This window comes from Leopardus geoffroyi, chromosome A2 (assembly GCF_018350155.1).
Source record: "Leopardus geoffroyi isolate Oge1 chromosome A2, O.geoffroyi_Oge1_pat1.0, whole genome shotgun sequence".
In the NCBI taxonomy this organism is placed as follows: Eukaryota; Metazoa; Chordata; class Mammalia; order Carnivora; family Felidae; genus Leopardus; species Leopardus geoffroyi.
Genome location: NC_059331.1, coordinates 59,937,897 through 59,956,682, shown reverse-complemented (window position 1 = coordinate 59,956,682; position 18,786 = coordinate 59,937,897). Strand labels below are relative to the sequence as shown.

Here is an 18,786-nt window from a genome sequence, read left to right as displayed (position 1 = left end):
AGCCATCATGGAAGGTAGCCAGGCATAGGGACCTCCCATTGCCGGAGGGAGACAGATTTCATAGGTCCTGGGGGACAGACTTGGCTAAAGGAGGAGGACTGCAGATGCTCCCAGATGAGCAGAGGCTGGGCCAGGACACTCCCAGCATGGCCAGGACTTGCAGGGGGAGGAGGGGAACTTCAGAGGGGCAGAGCCGGGTAGGGGTGGAGGGGTGGGATGCCGAGCAGAGTGCCATGTGGGGTAAACTGGGGCAACAGCAGGTAAGTGAAGGTGTAATGTTTGTGCCCTCAGGAGTGGGAGTGAAGAAGGGAGGGCCCCAGAGTCCTGCGGGGTGACAGGAGAAAGAGTGAACAAAGTGGAGGGCTGGGCAGGCGGGGCAGGGCTTGTCCCATCCAGGGAGGCTGCTGCAACACAGGGAGACAGCTGCATCCCAGCACGACGCTTCTGCTGCCCATCCTTTTTCCTCTGCTCTGCATTTCCCAGGGATCACACCACAAATATCTCACACTCCTAGCTTCATCTCAGCACCCATCTTCTCAGGCTGAAGCTGATGAACATTTTTTACTCCTGCACCTCTCCCCAGGACACCTTCCTTGGGCAATGCCACTCGAGTGCCAAGACTTGCAGGGTCACCAGGGGTACCCACAGAGGGAGTGGAGAGACACGGAAGTCCTGCTGCCACTGGTCAGAACCTTTATTCGCCTTGGGGCCAATTTCTCACCCAAACAAAGGGCACTGTGATTGGGCAAGGGTGGGGCTGTCCCAGCAGGGACAGAGAGTGTGGACAGGAAGGTTTCCAACAGTGTCTCAAGTGGGGTGCTGTGCACTTGGGAGGGAGTGAGAGCATGAGACCTCTGGGGGAGCAGCCTAGGCCTCCCCTTGAGAGGGCAGGCCTGGTTGTGCAGGGCGAGGACACATCGTAGAGAGTGGGGCATTCTCTCAGGACATCTTTCTTCAGTACTCAAAAGTAACTGTCTTGACCCGCAGGTACTCGTTCAGGGCCTCCTCTCCTGCAAGACACCATGTGCCATTGGGAAACATCCTCACAGCAGCCCCTACAGCAGGCCTAACACTGTTCTGAGCACTGCACCCCTGTTGTCACACAGATCCATGCAGCAACCATGTGGGGTCAGCTTAGGCTCAGCCCCAGTTACAGATGAGAAGCTGAGGCCCTGGGGGGTCAGGAATCAGTTGGGTGGATAGGGGGAGGTGAGGATTCCACCACAGGCATCAGAATACAGACCAATCTGGGGCAAATGTTCCAGAAACTTCCCTCCTCTGACTACCGCCTCTCGAGGGATGGCAGCCCCATCAGCCAGAGGGCAGCCAAGGGGCTCTTTTGGGGCCCTTACTAACCAGAGGTGCCTGTTCCCACTGCTGCCCCCCAGCTAATTCCAGGTCATGCCGTTACTAGGAAAGGGAACTCACAGGCACCCAGAAGCTGGCTGTGTTCTGCAGCTGTATGTCTGGACCCATGACCAGTATGTTGGGTCTGTGGTTGCCTGACATCTCCCCCACCCACTAAGGTTAGCTCCAGGAGCCACACTTCACCAGACAGGGCCTGCTGAGTTCTCTTGGCTCAGCCTCAATGGGCTATTGGGGATGCCTGGTTTATGTGCACAGGACACTGGGGATGAGGTGACAGCAGAGAGGATGAGCTTGAGGAGCTCGGGGGCATAGCCTTAAGTGCCAGAGATTAGACCCTGGGGACTTGGCACCCACAGTCTCCTGGATGACAATAGCCCTTGCATATTTCCATGGAGGACACCAAGAAGAGGAGGTGGGAAGAGGTGGCAGACAAGGACAAATGGAGCAGGACTGTCCAACATCACACCTGTGCACATGCATGTGAGCGAGCCCCACCTCTGTGTGCACAGTGTGGTACCAGGCTTTGGGGGGTGCTGTTGGGGTCCCTTTATCCAGCACCTTTGGGGGTTCCCACAGCATGTGAAGGATGGATGGAGGGGTGGGAGAGAAAACAAAATAGCAACCACCTCCCTGAGGATCCTGAGCTGGGTTCAGGGATGGAGTGTTGGGAGACAGCTGCTCTCCCACGCCTTGCCCCCTCACCACGGCTGGGCCTCAGAGGTAGAATCCCCAACTGGAACCAGTCTTCAACTGCTAGACTCCAAAGTGCCAGGATGGGGAGAGTGGCACTCATCCTAAATCATGCAACAGCCCAGGGAAAGAGGAGTGCCAGACCAGATCTCCACTTCTCCTGTCAGCCCAGGCGGGTTGTATGTGGCTACTCGCTTGGGTGACATTGTCTCTACACTGGGGACTCACACCACCCCATTGGCCTCCATACTCAGCCTCCATGGCTTCCCCTATTTCTGTGGATGAAGCTCTGACCATGGCCACCAGGACACTGCTCTCTGGCCCCTGCCAGCCTCCCTAGCCTCTTCTCCTCCGGCCCTCCTGTCCCTGAACTGAGGCCCTTCTCTGCAGCTCCAAGACCAAAGCTGGTCTCTCAAGACCTGCTATCACCTCTGCCAGGAGCACACACCCTCAGGTCTTTATTCTGCCTCTTCCAGACACTGGTGTCTCAGTGCAGGCACCTCCTCCTGGGAAAGGCCCACCCTGGTCCCCGCTAAAGTCACCTTCCCAGTCTCCCTGGCCAGATCACTCTGTCTTGTCTGCTTCCTGCAGTCCTCACTTTCTAGCAGGATCTTGCATACCGCCTGAATTATCGCCTGTCCCCTCTTGGTAAGAGGTGAGCACTGGCAGCCATCTTGTCAGTGCTACACCCTTGGCCCCCAGGACTGGGTGGGCGGGGGCCAAGAGGCCTTACAGGTGTTCAGGATTAGGTTACCAAGGTCTTTGCCAAAGCCGGACTGCTTGAACCCTCCGAAGGGAGCGGCCACGTCGGTCTTGTTGTATGTGTTGACAAACACGGTGCCTGCCCCCAGCTTGTCGCTAACATACAGGGCCTTGTTGATGTCCCTGGTGAAGACGCCAGAAGCCAGGCCAAATTCTGTCGCATTGGCCCGAGACAGCACGGTGTCCACGTCACTGCGGGGAAAACCCAGGAAGAACTCTGTGAAGAGGGTCATGGGGCCACCTGAGGCATGGGATGCAGGGAGACCTACCCCCCTCCTCTGAGGGGAGGTGCCACCCACTCCAAGCTTCCCATCATGCAGGACCCTCTGAGAAATCATGCTGGGCCGACAGCAAGTATGGAGGAGATAGGGCAGCTGAGAGAAGAGGAAAGAATGACAGGGAGGAGGCAGAGTAAAGTCAGACCATTCTGGTCATCATGGGTGAACCCCTCACTTTATAGACCAGGGGATAGGAGCCCAGAGAGTGGGACAGGCTCAAGCCACACCCACATGGAAAGGAACACCTGTCAGGCATTCCTCATGGAGCTGCCCTGGGGGCGTCCCCACCACAGACATTATAGGCTTGAAGATTCAGCACAATATTTGCTTGATAGATGGCAGAAAAGTGTCTCATTCTAACACAGCATGTGAAGATAATTTTGATAATTTTTTGACAGCTGGAAGTATGGTGTATTGAGGATGAGGTGCCATTCTAGAATCTGCTCAGAGGTGCTACTTTGAAAAATAATAGTCAGGAAAAGAACCTGTGGTAAAGCAATTATGGCCGGTCCTTATTCCTCTCCTGGCCTCGATGACTTGCTGGACCAATAGGAGAGGGGAAAGTGAAGTTCCGGGGTGCCTGAGGCTGACTGATGGTTCTTGAGGAGGCTTACATCTTCCACTGGCCCTCTTTGGGTGAGTGAGGTGCCAAGCAGCAACTGCCATGCCACAGAAAGCCTAAGGGGAGGCCCTGACATGGAGGTAGAGATGGCCAGTCCCATTGAATGTTGACCAAATTGAAGATTCACAAGTGAAATAAGTAACTTGTTATTCCAAGCCACTGGGGTTTGGGATGGTTTCTTACACAGCAGTGGATAATGGGAACAGGACCAGCAGGCTGTGAGAGGCATCAGAGAGATGAAGTGGATGCTCTCAGTTGGACCCAGCCCTCCTGGACCTCCTGGGACTCTCCTAACTTCAGTGGTTGACAAGGACTGAGAAGACTAGGCTAGGCTTCATCCTTAGCCTCCACCCCACCTGAATTCTCCTGGCCACACCCGCCACCCACAAAGCTCAAGGGAAGAACCCAGTAAAGCATGGAAGAGGATCCGGTTCTCAAGAGACATAAGCAGGGCACACTACCCATCAGCAAACCGAGAGATGATCATGATGGGCCCAAAGGACTCCTCCTTGGCTATGAACATGTGGTCCTCCACATCCGTGAAAACAGTTGGCTCGAAGAAGAAACCTAAAGGGGAGACAGAGGTCCGTGGTGTGTAGGTGGGTGGTCCTCTCCCAGGCCAGACCTGGTCCTGTTGGCCACCATGCACACATTCCCACTCTGGCACTGCAATTTGTGACACCTGTGTGGTGAAGACCACATGCTGTGGGTGCCTTTCCTGCCTCAGGAATATGAGTCCATGGGATTATCACAACTCTTTCAACTAAACGTTGCTGAGGAAAATGAGGCTAATGCTCAGTGTTGGTCTGTGATAGAACAGCAATTCTGTACCTAGTGTAGCCCTTCAGGTGGCTCTCCATCAGTCCCTGTGGAGTAGGTTGAGTAGGGGGAGGTCGGACACAGGTTCTGATAGACAGGATCTCCCAGAACTGCTTCCCATCTCCTTCCAGACACCTCAGCGTGGGTGCTGATGCCCCAGGCACAGAGGCAAGTGCCTCCTGCTCTCCTGTCAACACATGTCCACCACCTACTCCCATCCAGACTGCCGCCCCTACAGGCCCTGGTTCTAGGTGGAACCACCTCTGACCGCAGAAATGCTTCCTCTATTTCTCCTCTAGAAACAGAGTGCAGGGGCCCTGAGACCCTACCTGACTGAGATTTCATTTAGCCTCACTAGGGAAAATTGAGAGACGTGAAATTTTCTCTTTCTGGTTTTTAGAAAAACAAAAAGAAATTAACTTTAAAAGTAACTTAAGGGGCGCCTGGGTGGCTCAGTCGGTTAAGTGGCTGACTTCGGCTCAGGTCACGATCTCACGGTCCGTGAGTTCGAGCCCCGCGTCGGACTCTGTGCTGACCGCTCAGAGCCTGGAGCCTGTTTCAGATTCTGTGTCTCCATCTCTCTCTGACCCTCCCCCGTTCATGCTCTGTCTCTGTCTCAAAAATAAATAAACGTTAAAAAAAATTTTTTTTTAAATTTAAGAGTAGCTTAAATAAAATATTCCATATTTTTCACACATTTGTAAATTATATTGTAACATTAATTACAATTTTTAAAACCAAAGTTAGGTATGAGGGGTGCCTAGGTGGCTCAGTCGGTTAGGCATCCAACTTTGGCTCAGGTCATGATGTCGTGGTTTGTGAATTCGAGCCATGTGTCGGGCTCTGTGCTGACAGCTCAGAGCCTGGAGCCTGCTTCAGATTCCATGTCTCCTCTCTCTCTGCCCCTCCCCCACTCACACTGTCTCTCTCTCCCTCTCTCTCTTTCTCAAAAATAAATACTTTTTTTAAAAGTTAGGTATGAACACATATTGGCTCATGTGGTGTGGCCTGTATTCACTCAATCTTGCAAACGAACTGTTGCCCATCAGGTGCTGGAGGCTCTGGGCTGGCCAGGTTCTGTCCCTTTCCTGTTCCTTCATACTCTTCTCTGCCCTTCTGGGCCCCATGAGGGGGACTGTATGCCCACGCTCCCTCATCTTCTGGCTTCTAGTAGAGTTTGTACCCCATAGCTCTACCCTTCACCAGATACCAGGAATTCTATGCCCTCCTCTTGGCCCTCAGGCCAGGGGGTGGTGATGGTGGCTCCCCACTGTTCCTGGTTTTGAGGTAATGCACTCCGTCCCCTCACTGCTCTGCAAACCATGCCTTCAGTTCACTCTCTCCAATCAGCCTCTGAACTCTGCAGAGAGTGGCAGTCAGTGGCTATACAATTGTCACTGTAGAAGATGCCAGGGAGCAGCTGTGACACAGGAGCACATATGGTCTGGGTCTGGCTGTTATTTGAGCTGGTTGGTGAATTCACCAGGTGGTGAAATGGGAGCTGGTTGCTCATCAGAGGAGCAGCAAATGCACAGGGAGCAAGAAAAGGTGAGATGTATTCAGAGAGAATAAAAAATGGCTGGAGCATGTGTCATGGGAGAGCAAGTTAGAAACAGATCATGGAAGACCCTGTGTATGAAATGAGGAGATTGAGCTTGTCACTGCAGGGGGATGGGTCCCTGTAGAAATTGCTCCAATGTTGGGGAAGATATAAGCAGACTTCTGGCAGCTACATGAGTGAAGGGTTAGCATGGCTCAAGAGGTTCCTCAGGAAGCAGACATGATGGTCCAGGCAGGACAAGCTGTGGAGAGTTGGCAGAATGGTAGGAGGGATGCAGGGCAGGCAAGAAATGTTTTTAATTTAAGAGAATCAGGCAGTTAATTTAGAGTAGGGGGTCAAGAAAAGAGAGGAGTCTAATATTCATTGTTTCCTTCCCTCCTTCATTCCATGAAATTAACTCAGGTTTCATATGAGTCTCAGTGCTGGCATGAAGGACCTAATGGTGTAGACAGAGACAGACACAGTGTCTTTCCCCATGTAGCAGGCAGTCTAACAAGGAAGCAGTTCAAATAGTCCATGCTGCAGCTCCTGCTCCTCTGGCTCCAGTGACTTGATCAGATGGAAGATTCCAGAGAGGCAGGTGTATGCCTGGGTCAGGTTGGGGCTGGGGGAACTCAGATGTGACGGATTCGGTATGCATTCAGTTCAAAGGGGCCGTGGACATACAGGTGGAGGTGTCTAGGTGGGCAGGATTTCTGGATGAGGAGGAGCTTGGAGACAGATATTTGGGAGGGTACAAGCCACTGCAGGGGGTGAGATCCTCCAGGGAAAGTGTCTGCCATAAGCAACACTCCAAGCTCAGGAGAGACTTGAGCATACCTCCATTTAAAGGACAGGTGGTGAGGGAGGTTCAGTGAAGAGTGGCCACTGAGAAGTAATGCCAAAGATAGAAAGCCATGAAAGCCAGTGCCATGGAATCCATAGGAAGAGAGAATTTCAAGGATGCACAGAGGTTTATGGCAAATCAAAGTCCACTATGATACACATTAAACCAGCACTGACTGGATTTCAGCTTTGCTGTCTTCACCTTGCCAGCACCACGCCTGGTCTGGCAGGTGTCCAGATAGCCAAGGCCATGGCATCCAGTGTCACAGATGGGCCCTGAGGCCTGAGAGCCTAACCATGGCCTTCACATACCTCCAATTAGAAGTAGACAGGAAACCAGAGGCCACGCTACTGGCCTTTCAGTTCACCCAAGTGGAGTGCTCTGACTGACCTGGCCGAGGGACTTGACTCCCACCACAGACCAACGTGGCCCCTTCCTCCACGCCACGCTGGCAGTACTCTATTAGCTTCCGTAGGTGGGCTTGGTGGTTCTGCGGCCCATGGTTGGTGTCCCGGTCTAAAGGGTTACCGATCTTCATCCTCTTCACCTCTTCTACCTGTGGAAAGTTCTCCCAGTCAGGTCCTGCTCAGGTGCCCAAGTTCCTGGCAATGCTCCAAACCTGACCCACTGACATTTTTGCATTTGGCCTCCAGCCACTGGCCCCTGAAGAAATTCCACACACCCTCAGGATGTTCCATATTCTGGTTCTAAACCTGCCTTCCAAGCTGAAACCCAAGATGTATCCTATGTGCAAGGAGACCTGAGCGTAGCATCAGATGAGCTGGGAAAACAGAGGTGTCCAGGGATATGGGTGAGGGCCAGACATGGGGTTGGGGGTGGTGTCAACAGAGTGTGTCTCTACACTGGTCCTGTGCCCAGCTTCACAGGCCGAGAAGCTGAAAGAACATTTGTCTGGGGATTCCAGAACATGGGATGGGGATGGGGATGGGGCCAGGGAACACCAGTCCTGCTGCAATGCCCCAGTGGTAAGAGTAGAGCAGAGGGGCCTGGGCCTTGAGTCCACCCACTCCTGCTCCCACTTCTGCCTGCTTCAGGGCCCAGCTTCAGGGCCTCCTCCCTCCAGGAAGCCTTCCCTGTTGCCTCAGCCAACACAAAAGTCTTTGCTGCCTGGAGACGCAGGTCTGGGTCTCCACAAAGGATGTGCCAGATGGTGTCTGCTGGATTATGGGGCTGAATGCAGAGAGTCATAAAAGCCTCTGAGTATGGGATGCTGTGCTATGGAAAAAGAACTCAGGTGGCATAACCAGTGGGATGTAGACATCAGAACTTCTGGGCTCCAGGCTAGGATCCACCCCTTCCATTTTTCTCTCTCCAGGCTCCTTCCTTGGTTTCCTAAAATCAAACAAGGTCATCTACACCCTCCCTGTGGCTGCATCAAGGTCAGGCCTGACTGGCCATCTCCTCTACCTCTGAGGCGAGGGCTGTCTCACCCCTCCATTCAGGCTCTGCGCACACACTCCAGACAGGCCTAATCAGATGCAGCAGACACTCAAGTCCCCGAGGAACACCCTCTGCCCTTTCACCAAGAACCTCTTCTCTGTGCTGAAGGGGGTCCCCGTCTCCGGTTTTGCTCCCCTTCTCTGCTCTCACTTGGCCACCCTCCACCCAATCTCCCTAGGACTCCAAGAGCAACAGTGCTGAGTGTCCTGAGTGCACATCTCCCTTGCTATATTTGGGAAGTGAGATGATCCTGACAGTTATCCTGGGATTCTGACCCCTGACCTCATCCTGTGGGGGTTCCATAACTCTCTTGCAGACTCCAGAAGGGTTGTACTCCCCATAACCACATCCACTCAGTGAGCCGCCCCCTTCATCATGATTCCCCATCCGTGTCCCAGGTTCAGCTATTCCTGTGCTGGGCGTGTCACAGCGAAGGACTTGCTCAACCAGGCTGCCCAGCTCCCAAACTACAGTGGGTTATACACCCACCATATGCACTTCCCATCGGGGTGGAGCTGGTTTCCCACCCTTTGAAACTGGGGTGGCCTGTGACTTGCTTTGGCAGGTAGAATGTGGCATGAGCAACCTTTGAGAGATCCAAGAGGGCTCTCAACTCCTGCTCTCACTCTTGGGAATCCTGCCACTGGCCCTGCATGTGCCTGAGCACACACTGTGAGAGGAAGCAACACAAGGACAAAGATGAGCCTCCCCAGTGCAGCCACCAGTGCTCCTGCCGGCCGCAGATGCACGAGCCAACCTCAGGTGAAACTGGGTTGGTGACCACGGTGCCAACCCACAGGACTATGACTGCACGAACAGCATTTACCAAAGCCACTAAGTTTGAGGACTAGCTTATGACATGGAAAAAGCTGTTACACTCCCTTTTCTAGAAGGTCTGCTCCTTTCCTCCCTGCCTTTCATATTTTTACCCATTATGCAAGACCCTCTCCAGGGACACCTGGGTGATTCAGTGGGTTAAGTGTCCAACTTTCAGTTTCGAACCAGGTAGTGATCTCGCTGTTTGTGGGATCCAGCCCCATGTTGGGCTTTACACTGACAGCATGGAGCCTGCTTGCGATTCTCTCTCTCTCTCTGTCTGTGCCTCCCCCACTGAAGTGCACATGCACTCTCTCTCTCTCTCTAAAACAAAAGACCTTCTCCAGAACTCTTTCTGAACACCTGTCCTGCCTTGTCTCAGTCCTGCTCTCTCTTTTTTCCTGGCTTCATACAGTGTGTTTAAACCTGCACACAGGGTTTGTGTTCCAGCATCCCCTCCCTTACCCACTGTGATCAGACTCTCCTTTCCAGGATGTGGGGAAGGGCTCTTGGCTGAAGCTGAGCCAACCAGAGCCCTGTGGGTCCTGCAATCACTAAATGGACCAGAGATGGACCTGGGACCCAGTCATGCCAACCAACATCCTCCCCCACAGCCTTTTCTAAGAGTCAGTGGGGACAGGGTGACTTTTCCCTCTGGTTCTATGCTATCAGCGCCATGCCCCTGTGGGCACCCATCCCACAGCAGCCATGAGAAGTGGTTGCTGATGGTCCCAGGTTCCAAGGAGAACTCCTCTAGTCCATGGACACTCACAGCCAACAACTGTTGAGAGGGGATAAAAGCCTGGCCCCTTGACCCAGGGGTACACCTAAGAGCTGTCCTTCTTGCTCCAGAGCTCCTATGTGTGGGTCAGGCTAGGGCTGGATGTCATTTGAGACCATGTCCTGTCTCTGTCCTCTCCTAGTCCCTCTCACCTCTTAGTCTTCACCTGAGAGCTCATCCTTAGTAAGCCACATGCACCTGAATTCCTGGCTCAGGCTTCACTGCTGCAGACGTGCCCTAGCACAGGCCCTTTCTGGTTATGCCAGTGTGAGCTGCAGGGTTGCTATTTCTTGCTGAAACAATAAAAACCAGTAAAAATGATATGGCTTTGCCTGAGGGTTTCCTTGCTCAGATGAACAGTGCCCGACTCCACCTGGCCCAGCCCTGTCTCCCTGTCCCCAACCCCCTGCAGCCCAAGTCTTCCTGGTGAGGACTCTTCAGCATAACTTACCACCTTCTGCACAAAGTGGTCGTGGATCGAGTCCTCTATGAAGAGCCGGCCCGCCGCAATGCAGTTCTCACCTTTGTTGAAGAAGACAGAGCTCATCCCCTTCAGAGAATGGATAAAGATGCTGGCTTACAACCTCTCCCAAGGCACCATCCCCCCACATCCCATCGGCCCCAGGTACCCCCTTCCTATAAGAAGGGGAAGAATGTGTATGTCTTGACCTTTGATGGGATGGTGGGCCAGACCCAGCCAGTGCTGGGCATACAGGCTCCACTCATTCCTCAGTCACCTCAAGAGGAGAGATGAGTCCCATCCCCTGGGGACACCTGTGTCCACACTGCAGAGAGTGGAGCACAAGTGAGAGTCGGAGAGTGAGCCTGGAGACCCTGTATACAGGCATGCTCCCTGGGGTGATACAGGAGGGGTCAGAACTCACCCTCTTGGGGCTGAGCCTGGAGGGTCTGTTAGCTTGGAGCAGGCAGCAGCCCCATGTCTTTGAGGGACAAGGTGCCAGCTCAGGCCTGAGAGAACTCCTGGCAGGGGTCCAGAATGACTGTCCTCAGTGGCTCAAGGGAGCCTGTATTTTGGACCTGTGGAGCCCTATGTGGGGGGCCAGGGGAGGAGGGTGAGCCTGACTGCTCTGGGTCAAGCTCAGCTCTCATGGCAGCTGGAATTGCACTGCCCAATGACATGGCTTGGGCTGCTGGCCCTGCAGCAGTGGCCTTGGCACCAGGGTCAAGACCCTTGGGCTGATGTACTTGTCTCCCTCAGCTTCCCTGAGGCTGTACTCTCTTTCCTATCCATGCTGGGTGTCACATTGTGCTTCAAGACACCTTGAGGCTTAGACAGAATGGGGCATATTTGGGCACATGGTTGAACATGGCCTTACTGCCTTGCTCCCAAAGTGTGGAGAGGGGGACTGAGTGACAATATGAACATAAGGACAACTGACACACAGCACCTGCTACATCTTCTAAGCCCTTCAGACTTACTAGCATGTTGAATCGCTGTAACAACCATAGGTGTATTCTCCCCATGATACAGGTGAGAACGCAAGGGCCAGAAAAGTTAAGTAACTTGACTGAGGCTGCCCAATGAGTCAGTGGTGGAACTGGGCAAACAGACATAGCAAAAAGGAAAGGTTTTCATGCTGACCAGAACAGATGGGAACATGGCTAACATTTCCCATTCGGTGAAGCTGATTTCAAATCCTGACAGTTATGAAACTTCTCGGGAAGTTTGTTTTTCTGGAAGGCATATGGAATTCTTTGTCCCCTAGGCCCCTTTCTGCCAGTCTAGGCCAATTTTGTGAGTTTGTGGAATCAGCGATGGGCACCCCATGTCCACCCCCACCCCCCTCAGGCCGGCCCTCACCATCTGCACAGCCTTGCTGAGGTCACAGTCAGCAAAGATGATGAGGGGCGACTTCCCGCCCAGCTCCAGGGAGACCTTCTTCACGTTACTCAGGGCGCAGCTGAAAGGGACATAGGTTGGTAGGGCTGAGTCCCTGGGAGATGGGGACACAGGGGCTCCAGGTGGAGGAGCCGAGGGAAGCTCCAAAGCATGCTGTACTCAAAGAGCAAGAAGAGGGTCAGAGGGGGCTTCTCCCCACTCCCACACTCATCTGCTCTCCCTGCCTCACTCCTCTCTCCACACCACTGCCTTCCTCCTCCTCCACACCCAGGCTATGCCCATAGTGGGGTCTTTGCTCTCACAGCCCCCTCAGGACCCTTCCTGCTTCACATATCCTTGAACTTGGTTCATCACTTCCTTCTGGCCTCTGCTCCAATGTCCCCTTGCTGGGGTGCCTGCCCTGGTTGCTCCCTATAAATTGCATGCTCCTGAGCTCTGTGCCTGATGTGCTTTGCTGTGTGGAGTATTTGTGTCTGACCCTGCCCATCAGAGAATAAGCCCCACCAGGGTGGACAGGCATGTGTCTGGTCATGCAGCTGTGTTTATCCAATGAATAAACCAAACACAGAACCATTCCCCCATTGGGGTGGCTACAGTGCCATAGGGCCTTTGTCCCCTTGGATGTTTAGCGACAGGTGCAAACAGAGAGAAGCTGGGGGTCCTTCGCATGCTATAACAGTGGGCACAAAGTGGACTTACTGATACTGTCCTCAAAGGGACACTCACAGGAGTGAGCCAGTGAAACACAAGCATGGCACAGGGTGGGAGTGGTGGGGAGGTCTCCTCGCTCAGGACTTACCCGGGAAGAAGGCTCTCATCTCAGGTGCCAGCCTCAGGGTATTCTTGGAATATCCTCAGATGATGGCAGTCCCCGAGCCACAGGACACCCACCCAAGCCCTCCTGCCCTGAAGTCCTCAGAGCTGACGTTTACTGAGCCCTCACTCACCCTAGCACATATGTGCTTACATAGGACTATCACCTACACAGCATTGGGAAGACCAGCTGATTTACTTGTAAATCAACTGCTGTGACTACTTGCAGTTAGCCCCTGCCCCCACTCCCGCATCCATCCATCTGCACCCCAACTATCAGTCCTGCACCACCACCAGCCTCCCTCTCTTCAATGCTGAGGCTTGCTCTGCTGCACTCAAAACACTTCAGAGTTGCTCTTCCTGAACCCATTCACAGGCTGTGATGTCAGCCTCCACTGACCCTAAAGATACACTCTACCAGCCACATTGGCTGTGGCTCCTGGCCCAGAAAAGGATGCCATGTAAAGCTGCTGTGATCCTCATAAACATGGTGCCCACTTAAGGAAGGCACCAGGGCCCAGGATGCACCCTGTCCCACAGAGAGCATGTGTGGGGTCAAGGGGTGAGAACCCCATCTTGTGGGGGCACAGAGAGACCCCTGGAGAGCAGGGTCATGGGCTACAGAAGTGTCCCAGGGAAAAAGAACACTGCTCTGCACTGGGGGCTACAATAAGGTGGTATTTTAACACAGGAGAAGGCTTTCTCCCGTGTAATTGTCATGTCATAGTTGGACTGCTCTGGAAGGTCTCACACACGAGTCTTATAGCACAGGCAGTGGTGGGTGGTCATGTGACCTCAGAGAAAGGCATCACTATGTCCAACAGAAACTCCAGCTCCTCTCTATTTGTAACTATTACTCAAGTACACATGCCTGAAACCCATCCCCAGAATTCAGCTTCAGTGGGGTCGTGCTGGGGCATCCAGTGTTTGTCTTGGGACAGCCAGGGCTATGAGGTACTGTGCTGCAGTCCAGCCCTGTCTGTAGCCCCAAGCTTGTTGTTTGCACAAACCAGCATCTCGGAGCATGCAAACTCAACTGGTGGGGAAATTGAGGCCCGGAGGGTCAGGGCTTGGCCCTGGTCCTACCATGAATTATTAACAGAGCCAGGGCATAGAAACCCAGGTGGTTTGAGACAAGTCCCGGGAAAAAGAGACAAAAGGATGTTCTAGAACAGGGCTGTCCAATAGAATAGAACAAAAGCCTCAAAGACCAGCCACAAATGTAAGAGAATTTTTTTTTTTACTAACCACTAAAAAACAAAAGTAAATTCCTTTTAGTTTTAAAAGAAACACTAAGAAGAAACCAATGAAATTAATTTAAATGTATTTTATTTAACCCAATTCATAAATTATTTCAAACTGCCATCAATATAAAGTTATTAATGAGCTACTTTGGGCACTAAGTTTTCAAAATCCAGGGGGCCTTTGACACTTGAAGCCCATCTCAATTCGGAGCAGCTCTGTCCCAAGTGGCCATGCATGCTCAGGGCCCCAAATCACATGGAGCCTCCAGCAGCCCCAGGTCTGAGTGTGCTCAGTGGAGCAGCTGCACTGGCCTCCACAGGGGCTGGTCAGAAACTCAGACACTGGGCCCAGACCTGCCTCAAGCTCACACACAGCACTGTCCACATCTTCACACTGTGACTAGGGGTACCCCCAACACCTACCTTTTCATGATGTGTTTTCCCACCTCTGTGGAACCTGTGAACCCAATTTTCCGCACATCGGGATGGTCTGAGAGTCTCTGGCCAACCAGCGAGCCTGCAGGTTGGAGTCAGTGAGGGAGTCAGGGCAGCCAGCAGGTGCTGAGGGTGAGGTACAAGCTCTGCCACCCCTCACATGTGCCTCTTTAGGCCAGGCCTCTGGGCTGTGCACCCCAAGTACTTAGTACTCTCCATGCCCGGGGCTTATTCCCTCTCTGCTGTGGGCAGAATTGCATGCCCTAAAAATTCATTATGTCAACCTCTAGTACCTCAGATCTGACTGTGTTGGAGACAGGGTCTTTAAAGAGGTAAGTTAAAATAAGGCCATCTTCTCCTTTCTTCAACGCGCACTGTCTCCTCAGCTTGACCTCACCCTGGCTCGCCTCTTCAAATGCCATCTTCAGACACATCATCCTCTAAATCTGCCTGCGATCTGGATCCATTTATGATTCCTCTGACTGCTCGGCATCTCCACTTGGATGCCTTGCAGCCTCTCATATTCAACATATTTGACACTGAACTCTTAATCTTTCCCCAGACGTGTTCCTTCTCCCGGTTCTCCATTTCAGTAAACAACCTCTCTTTGCAACCAGTTATTCAAGCCAAGAACTGGGAGTCAGTCTTGATACATACTTCCCTTCCCCACCTTATCAACTGCCTATTCTTGGTCTCCTCCACCCAGTCACTCCTTCATTTCCATGGCTCCCCTGCCTCTGAGCTTGTAAAACTGCATGTGCCCAGGTGCACCTGTGAAGATTCTGGTTCAGTTGGTTTGAAGTGGGACACTTTCATCCTCTACATATAGTTAAGAAACTAATTCCATTCCACAATTCTTGTTAAAAAGAAAATAACTGTTTGGGAAAGAAAATATTTGCAAAAGACACATCTGATAAAGGACTGCTATCCAAAATATACAAAGATCTCGAGGTGCCTGTGTGGTTCAGTTGGTTGAGTGTCCAACTTTGGCTCAGGTCATGATCTCATGGTTATGAGTTTTGAGCCCCACATCAGGCTCTGTCCTGACAGCTCAGAACCTGAAGCCTGCTTCAGATTCTGTGTCTCCCTCTCTGTCTGTCTCTCTCTCTCAAAAATAAATAAACATTAAAATATATATATACAAAGATCTCAAAAAAAGAATCAACACTAAGAAAGTAAACCACCCAATGAAAAAATTGCACAGGCAGTGTCTGTACACACACCACATCAAGAAGATATACTGATGGCAGATAAGTATATGTAGAGATGCTCAATATATGTCATTAGGGATTGCAAATTAAAACAACAATGAGACACAACTACACAATTATTAGAATGGCCAAAATCCAATACACTGACAGCACCAAATGCTAGAGAGGATGTGGAGAATGAGGAACTCTCATTCATTACTGGTAGGAATGCAAAGTGGGTCAATTGCTTTGTGAGGCAGTTTGGTCATTTCTTACAAAAGTAAACATAACCTTAGCATATGATCCACCAATCACAGTCCTTGGTATTTACCAAGTGAGTTGAAGGCTTATGTCTACAGAAAACACTACACATAGATGTTTATGGCAGCTTTATTCATAGCTACCAAAACATGGAAGATACTGAGATGTCCTTCAGTAGGTGAATAGATAAATAATCTGTGGCACATCCAGACAATGGAATATTATTCAGCACCAAAAAGAAATGAGCTATCAAGCCATGAGAAGATGTGGAAGAAACTTAAATACATATTACTAAGTGAAAGAAGCCACTCTGAAAAGACTGTATACTATATGAGTCTGACTATATGATGTACTGGAAAAGGCATGGCTATGGAGACAGTGAAAGATTGCCAGGGGTTGGAGGAAGGAAGGCAAAGTAGGTGAAGCACAGGGAAGTCCTAGGGCAGTGACACGATTCCGTATGATACCACAATGGTGGAGGCATGTCAGAACACATTAGTCATAGAATGTACAACACCAAGCATGAATCCTGATGAAAACTATGGACTTTGGGTGATAATGATGTGTCAGTGTAAGTTTGTCGATTGTAACAAATGTACCACTCTGTTGTGCGAAGTCGATAGTGAGGGAGGCTCTACACACGTGGGGATATGAGGTATATGGGAACTCTCTGTACTTTTTACTCCATTTTTCTGTAAACCTTAAACTGCTCTGAAAAATAAAGTGTATATCATCATCATCATCATCATCACTGTTTCAGGCTGTTCAAGAAATATTCATAAGAATGTGTCATATATCAGATCACAAAGAAATTCTCCATTTTAGGGTCACCTGGGTGGTTCAGTCGATTAAATGTCTGACTTTGGCTTAGGTCATGATCTCACAACTTGTTGGTTCAAGCCCTGTATTGGGCTCTGTGCTGACAGCTCAGAGTCTGGAGACTGCCTCAGATTCTGTTTCTGTGTCTGTGTCTCTCTCTCTCTCTCTCTGCCCCTCCCCTGCTTGAGCTATTTCTCTCATAAATAAATAAACGTTTTAAAAAAGGACATAAAAAAAAAGAAAATTTCTATTTTAAAGATTTTGTTTTTAAGTAATATCTACACCAAATGTAAGGCTTGAACTCACAACCCTGAGACCAAGAATCGCTCACTCCACTGACTGAGCCAGCCAGGTGCCCCAGAAATTCTCCATTTTAGAAAGCAGAATGTTTACAGGCTATTGTGGGTTGGGTTGTGTCTTCCCCCATTCATATGTTGATATCCTCAGAATGTGACTTTATTTGGGAATAGTGGTGTTACAGATGTAATTAGTTAAAATAACATCATTAGGGTTGGCCTTAACCCAGTAATGGATTTATTAGGTCAATGGTATCCTCTGACACAATTTGAGAGGTGCCTGGGTGGCTCAGCCAGTTGAGCATCTGACTTTTGGTTACTATTCAGGGTGTGATCTCATGATTTGTGGGTGTGAGCCCCACATCGGCCTCTGTGCTGACTGTGTGGAGCCTGCTTGGGATTCTCTCTCCCTTTGTCTCTGTTCCTCCCCTGCTGGCTCTCTCTCTCTCTCTCTCTCTCTCTCTCTCTCTCTCTCTTATCTCCAAATAAATAAATAAATCTTAAAAAAAAGTGGGAGGGAGACTTGAATACAGACACACATAGAGACAAAGTACCATGTCGAGATAAGAGCAGAAATCAGTGATGCTTCTAAAGCTAGGAAAAGGCAAAGAAGGATCATCTCTAGAGCCATTAGAGGGAGCATCGCCTTAGTGACACCTTCCTCTCTGATTTCTAGTCTACTTGATCAGTATGATTCTGTTGCTTAAGCTACCTAGTTTGTGGTATTTTGTTATGGCAGCACTAACAAACAGGCAAAGGTCATATTCTCTGATCATGACATAATAAAACTAGAAACATAGAAACAGAATTTTAGAAAGAAAAAACAATTGGATTTTTTAAAGGATTACTGAGTCAAAGAAGATATCAAAGCTACAGTTGTATGTTATTTAAGAATAATAAAAATATGAACACAATAAATTCAAAAAGCGTGAGGTTGGAGTCACTGCTGAAGACTAGTATGACAATTCCCAGGGAAATAACAATAACTGGTGAAAATGATTTACAAAAAAAAAAAAAAAAACATATACAATCTCTGAAAATTTTCCTAAACTTCCATTTAAGCAAATGAAGAAACATTTATTCAAGTAAATCTACTAAATCTCAATAAGAACAGTGAGAGTCTGTGGTAACCAAGCCATGAACCATTCTCTCCCTCCAGGTGATGGAAACTCTACCCCAGACAGGTGTGGCCACGAAGGCAGTGTTCCTCTCCTCCATTTCCCACTCCAGGGATATGACATCTCACCATTTTTCACCTCCTCCAACTCTTTTAATTTTTTTTTTACATTTTTTAAAATTTATTTTTGCAAGACAGAGAGAGAAACAGAGCATGAGCAGGGGAGGGGCAGGCAGAGAGAGAGGGAGACACAGAACATGAAGCAGGTTCCAGGATCCAAGCTCTGAGCTGTCAGCACAGAGTCCTATGCGGGGCTTGAACCCACAGACCGTGAGATCATGACCTGAACTGAAGTTGGATGCATAAACAACTGAGGCATCCAGGCGCCCCCAACTCTTTGTTTTAAAGGCTAAATTCTTGCTGACTATGGCTTCCACCTAGTCCCTACTCATAAAGAGAAGGCTCTAACCCAGGTGTGGCAGGCTGAGACCAGGGGGCCTCATCTGCCTAATTCCAGCTCCCTCATAGGACCCATCACTTGTGCCAGAGGTTCAGAGATTTGGGGCAGGGGGAGAAGATTTCTGTAAGAACCGAGAGCTTCTAAAAAATACTGATTTTATTTGAAACTGTGTGGTGAGGTTGAATTTTAAGGGCATTCTCAAAAACAACGGAGATTTTGGGGATGAGCCCTTAAGAGAAGGCTGATAGCTCTATGACAGCATTAAGGTAAGCCATAGGTCAGTTAGTTTACCAGAGAGAACCAGGG

The 18,786-nt window shown here is 50.5% G+C and overlaps 1 protein-coding gene across 4 annotated transcripts in view; it reads right to left on the bottom strand.

Annotated features, from left to right (window-relative positions):
- Positions 1-670: 670 nt before the first annotated feature.
- The window catches only part of ALDH1L1 (aldehyde dehydrogenase 1 family member L1), a 143,890-nt gene continuing 125,774 nt past the window's right edge, over positions 671-18,786 (bottom strand). For all 4 annotated transcript variants that reach the window (XM_045494060.1, XM_045494063.1, XM_045494061.1 and 1 more), the window contains exons 17-23: positions 14,326-14,419; positions 11,807-11,906; positions 10,436-10,534; positions 7,317-7,482; positions 4,182-4,287; positions 2,813-3,012; positions 671-1,010 (exon numbers count right to left, since the gene is read on the bottom strand). In XM_045494060.1, the coding sequence (XP_045350016.1) occupies positions 955-1,010; positions 2,813-3,012; positions 4,182-4,287; positions 7,317-7,482; positions 10,436-10,534; positions 11,807-11,906; positions 14,326-14,419 (821 nt within the window). In that variant the 3' untranslated portion in view covers positions 671-954. The remainder of the gene's footprint in view (positions 1,011-2,812; positions 3,013-4,181; positions 4,288-7,316; positions 7,483-10,435; positions 10,535-11,806; positions 11,907-14,325; positions 14,420-18,786) is intronic.